Here is a 5,629-nt window from a genome sequence, read left to right on the forward strand (position 1 = left end):
CCTAATCTAACAACAGCAGCTAAGTTAGTTAAGGTGTGAGCGGCCTCATAAACTGACTATATGTGTTGTTGACTTAGCTTCCCAAGACGCTCTTCCTCTGAGACACAACACGGCAGCGTCTCTACTCGGTACGTCTCGTTAAATAGGGATAATCAACTACGTCTCGATAAATAGCGATAACCACCTATTTAAATATCTACTGTCTCGTTAAATAGGGATAATCACCTATTAAAATATCTTCTGTCTGGTTAAATAGCGATAATCACCTACATCTCGTTAAATAGCGATAATCACCTATTTAAATATCTACTGTCTCGTTAAATAGGGATAATCACCTACGTCTCGTTAAATAGGGATAATCACCTACGTCTCGTTAAATAGGGATAATCACCTACGTCTCGTTGAATAGGGATAATCACCTATTAAACTTTGAAAACAAACTCATTTTTTTTTGACAAATATGGATAATTTGTATTTTCATTGCTAAACCTTCATGGAAATTCCTATGTGGCAAAATGTAATATTCCATTTATAGGTTAGGTTAGGCATGGAATATCTTGTGTATTTTGTGTTAACTTCTAACTGGTCAGAATTGGCAAGTAAACCATACTAACCTAACCTAACCTAACCTACTAACGATATAATCTGGTTATCTTACACTGTAATAGTAAACGACGCATTAAAGAAAATAGGCAATATATTATTATAGAAATTAATTAGCAAAAAATATAAATTAATTAATTAATATCCCCATTTGCCGAAAATATTCATTATTTTTCAAAACTGAATCTGTAATATGCATACGTACATACATAGATACATACATATATTCATACATACATACATGCATACAGTATTTATAACATGAAGGTCTCGGTAACAGATGCGCCACATTGAACACCTGTAACAGTATTGGCAGTGACGTCATACTTAAGCGGCACCAAGTCATTAATGTTAACTCATTTGTATAGTGGAGTTAATACAGTGGTTCATCAACAAGGTGTTCAGGTGTACTCAGGTGTAGAGTACCTTCATCAACAGGTAAATCTCTTTACCTGTCATTTATGTATATTGTCACTCTTAAATGTTTCTATAAAATATGGATGAGAAACTCGGCGGTGTAGTGATGCATTGTGGGAGTTGGGGTGAAGGGGGGGGAAGTGTTTATATTGGCCTGCGAGGAGGAGGAGAAGCACAACACTATTACTAGTACACCTGTACACAGGTGAGTATTGTGTGTCAAGCGAAGTGTATTAGTAAACTTATACCCCGCCATAACCGAGTTGTTAGACCATCACAACACGTGACAAATATAACCTGTAGTTAACATTAACAAGTTATACCTGGTAGTGGTAGTACTGTAATATAGACCATCACAACACGTGACCAATATAACTTGTAGTTAACATTAACAAGTTATACCTGGTAGTGGTAGTACTGTAATATAGACCATCACAACACGTGACCAATATAACTTGTAGTTAACATTAACAAGTTATACCTGGTAGTGGTAGTACTGTAATATAGACCATCACAACACGTGACCAATATAACTTGTAGTTAACATTAACAAGTTATACCTGGTAGTGGTAGTACTGTAATATAGACCATCACAACACGTGACCAATATAACTTGTAGTTAACAGTAACAAGTTATACCTGGTAGTGGTAGTTCTCACTTCTAACGCTTCGATAATACACGTTAAAATATCGAAGTAGCCGTAGCCTGTAATTAATACAGATGTGATACACGCCGCCGTCATATGCATAAATATACATATATGCAACCCCTGTTGTTATACTGTTTGATTGTGGTTGTTACCAGTACTGGCAGTACAGCAGAGATAGGCACGAAAAAGAAAGAAAGATACAAGGTACAGTACTGTGGGTTGCATGCTGTTAATGCGCAGGACAGCACTGAAAGGCACAGTATACACAGTGCAGCATAGCACTAAGAGTATAGCATGTTATTGTGCACTGTATATAGTATTAGAAAGCACTAGTGCTATACAGTACTGTACAAAAGAAAAATGTATATAAAAGAAAGATAGTATATGCAGCACTGGTTTAGTTGCTGTTGCTAAATACAGTACTAAAGGTAGAGTATTTATATTATGTTAGCAGAAAAGCAGCACTGTTTAGCATATAGTGTAAGTGCAGCAGCATCGTTTGTACAGCATAGTGCAGTGCAGTGCAGTACTGTTTGGTACAGCACAGTGCAGTGCAGTGCAGTACTGTTTAGTACAGCACAGCGCAGTACAGTACTATATATTACGGTACAGTACAGTATCCGCTATTACTTTTTAACTTGTTCTCAAAAGCTGAAGATAATGAGGCAAATTAAACAGTGTAACATAATTATTACTATTATTATTATTATTATTATTATTATTTATGATGGTCATTTATCATCCACGAAATTGTTTGAAATGTTTACCTTTTGTTAAGTTTTCTTATTATGAGTATTGTTGTTAACATGTTTACACTTATCAGGTGTTACGCCTGATCCTACGAGATCGGCTAAAACAGAATTAATGATGTATGTTACTTTTACTAATTCAGATCAAGTTGTAACTAAGGTGAAAACATAAACAATTATTATTACTGCTAACATCAACATTAAACATTTCATATTATATTCTAAGTCGTAGGAGATAACTTTTATATGTGATAATAAACACTTTATTAACCCACAAAACTTGTTCAGTTGTTACAGAAAAGTGAACAAGTTGTTTGAGGATGAAGTACATGTTGACGCTACTGGTGGTGACCGTCACGGTTGTGGGAGCAATAGACAACAAAACTGCTCCGGTAGATCCAGTGATCCTTCCGTGTGTCTCCCACACCATGAATCTCGGCGATGTGGTCTTGGTGCAGTCACCAGGTTACCCCGCCCGCCTGACCAACAAGAGCAGGTAAGATCATCCCCAGTTCACCTTCACACGTACACCATAACACTACAGGTACACCATAACAATACAGGTAGTCTCAGGTCAATATGTTTGTGCTGTTGCTTCAGTTAAATACATGTTCACGTCTGCAGTCATATTAACGTAAGTTACTGTAACTTTTAAACGAGGATCCTCAAGGTGTTTAATGTTTCTCTTAAATTAAAGGTGTTCCAATATGTCTAAGACCAGGGTTGCCATACGTCCGTATTTTCCCGGACATGTCCTCCATTTAGGTCTCGAAATCTTCATCCGGAAGGAATTTTTAAAATTCTTCAAAAGTCCGGAATTTCAGCTTCCATCATTTTCTCCACGGAAAGAAACATGAAACTGTAATGACGAGAGAGAGAGAGAGAGAGAGAGAGAGAGAGAGAGACTGTGAGAGAGGGGAGGTGGAAACAGTAGAGATCTTGTTCAGTTCTCGTCAGCTGATAAGTCACGTGTACGCCTGTACGGTGGTGTCAACTTAGCTGCTAGCAGTTTTTGGGGTAAACTGTAGTGCCATGTACTGCTTTTCCTTGTTCTTCAGCCACGCGCATTATTATAATTTTTTTATTTAGTTGCTATTACAGCCACATATGAAATGTTGAAAGTATACCATTTTTTTCTTATGGCTTTTTTTACACTGTATCATTTGTTTTTCTTGTCCTGCTTTTAAGGCATTTTAGCAATTTCCAACCACAATCTAGCCACTTTCGCTATATTATTTACGTGTGTCGACAACTATGACGGTGGCCGGTGGTTGGCCAGTCTTTAACCTGCAGTGACAGTGTTTGATCTTAGTCTCTGTTGTGGGTTTGTCGCGTGGTGCCACAGCTAGTGCTTAAGATTTGTTGTACTTTTCCAGAGCATAAAAGGGTCACGGCTGCATCAAGGTTACATAGCGCCAAAGTGTGTGCCAGGCAAGGGGGGGGGGGGGCATGATGTCTTCGGGAACGTCCTCTTTTTTTAATGTTCAGATATGGCAACCCTATCTAAGACACAATACCAAGATGACAAACTAAATGGCGTCCAAACTGTAACCTTCCCGAGGATACAAAGACGATTACAGGTGTTAGTTCTACCTGTGTTCCTCTAACATTATCACCACCACAGGTGTTAGTTCCACCAACACCTGTATTCCTCTAAGATTATTCCGTCTTCCACAATAACGTCTACAGGTGTTCACTCCTTCCCACAGTTGTCAACAGAATATCGTCTGCCAGTCACCGCCTGCCATGTTTGAAGTCAACTGCGAAGTATTTAACCTGGAAGACCTCTCCACCTGTGCCAATGAACGACTCCTCATATCCTACAACACCACTTCCTCCACGTATGTGTTACACGGTACAACACCACCACCACCACCACCACCACCTCTACTACTGTTACTCTTACTACCTTTACTACAAACTAAAAAAAACTTTTTCTGCTATTGTTATTATACAATGCAAATAGTATTACAATACTGGTTCTCCTTAAAATTACACTACTACTACTACTACTACAACAACTACTACTTCTGTGTGTGATGTTGATAGTAACATTAGAAGTTACTGGACATAAAGACAATATGTGATCCAGTCATAACAATACTTGGATTATTTTTATCTATCATTAAACCTTTACTTTTGATGTTGGTAATATTATCAAGTAATAACACTCTTACTAACTTGTGATGCTTCAATAACTATTACTTTAATTACAACCACTAACACATTATTACTCCTGTTACCTCGAATACTTTGTCTCCTCAGTCTGAGCATAAACTGATAATAATACCTCACTATAACCTCCTGCCGGTCACTATAACCAGCCAATGTTAATTACTATATGATGGCGTTATCCTCAACAGATTCTGCGGGAATATTACATCTACCTGGGTCTTCCCCACCAACGAGATGAACCTCGAATTCATAACCAATGGCCAGCATAACTCCCCTGGGTACAAATGTTCCATCACGTGCCTAAGAGAACAAACCAATGACCAACCACAACAAGTAATGTGAGAAGCAGCTGCCTCTCTCTTACCTGCACCACGACTACCAGGACCACTATGAGGAATTCCTTGGGATTTGTTCATCTGAAGGAGTGACATGCTAGTGTTCCAGGCTTCACTAACCCCTGGACCCGGAAACCTGACCAAACCTTCCTATGTCAGCCTGGCCTAATGTAACCTGTCCCTTAATGACCTAACCCACCTATCCCCAGCAAACCCTAAATTTATCACCTCTAACATGACCCAATGTAACCTAACCAATACAGCACTTTATAGAGACATGTCATCACTACTTGTGTAAGACTTTATCAAGACATTATATATTATCTATTAATCATTTAGAGAATCTTGGCAGAATATAATAAAATATTGCACCTCAAACACTGTTTATGTATATAACCTAAACCACTGAAGAAAGCCAACCAATAATGAATACAGTACAATCCATTCCAGTCCAGTCCATTCCAGTCAGGTCCAGTACAGTACAGTACAGTACAGTACAGTACAATACAGTGCAGCGCAGTACAGTACGTCCCCAACTGTGCTGTACAAAATATGGTCACTAGAGGTACAACACCCTAAAGACAGAAATAAACACTTACATCAGTTAAGTAAGTACTGTACTGTACTGTACTGTACTGTACTGTACCATACTGTACTGGACTGTACTGTACTGTACTGTACTGTACTGTACTGTACTGTA

At 38.4% G+C, this 5,629-nt stretch overlaps 1 protein-coding gene across 1 annotated transcript; it reads left to right on the top strand.

Annotated features, from left to right (window-relative positions):
• Positions 1–1,163: 1,163 nt before the first annotated feature.
• LOC121859857 lies at positions 1,164–5,307 on the top strand. Its single transcript, XM_042356819.1, has 4 exons — positions 1,164–1,225; positions 2,708–2,915; positions 4,129–4,260; positions 4,783–5,307. Exons 2-4 carry the CDS (start codon positions 2,740–2,742, stop codon positions 4,934–4,936), a joined length of 462 nt encoding a protein of 153 aa, XP_042212753.1. The 5' UTR covers positions 1,164–1,225; positions 2,708–2,739; the 3' UTR covers positions 4,937–5,307.
• The last annotated feature ends 322 nt before the right edge of the window (positions 5,308–5,629 follow it).

The sequence above is a fragment of the Homarus americanus genome, unplaced genomic scaffold (genome assembly GCF_018991925.1).
Source record: "Homarus americanus isolate GMGI-L3 unplaced genomic scaffold, GMGI_Hamer_2.0 scaffold29419, whole genome shotgun sequence".
In the NCBI taxonomy this organism is placed as follows: Eukaryota; Metazoa; Arthropoda; class Malacostraca; order Decapoda; family Nephropidae; genus Homarus; species Homarus americanus.

Excerpts from the sequence above, each read along its gene's own strand:
- LOC121859857 (XM_042356819.1), top strand. The coding sequence starts at position 2,740 with ATGAAGTACATGTTGACGCTACTGGTGGTGACCGTCACGGTTGTGGGA. Across the intron at positions 2,916-4,128 it reads CGCCTGACCAACAAGAGCAG|TTGTCAACAGAATATCGTCT; the intron begins GTAAGATCATCC and ends TCCTTCCCACAG. Across the intron at positions 4,261-4,782 it reads TACAACACCACTTCCTCCAC|ATTCTGCGGGAATATTACAT; the intron begins GTATGTGTTACA and ends TATCCTCAACAG.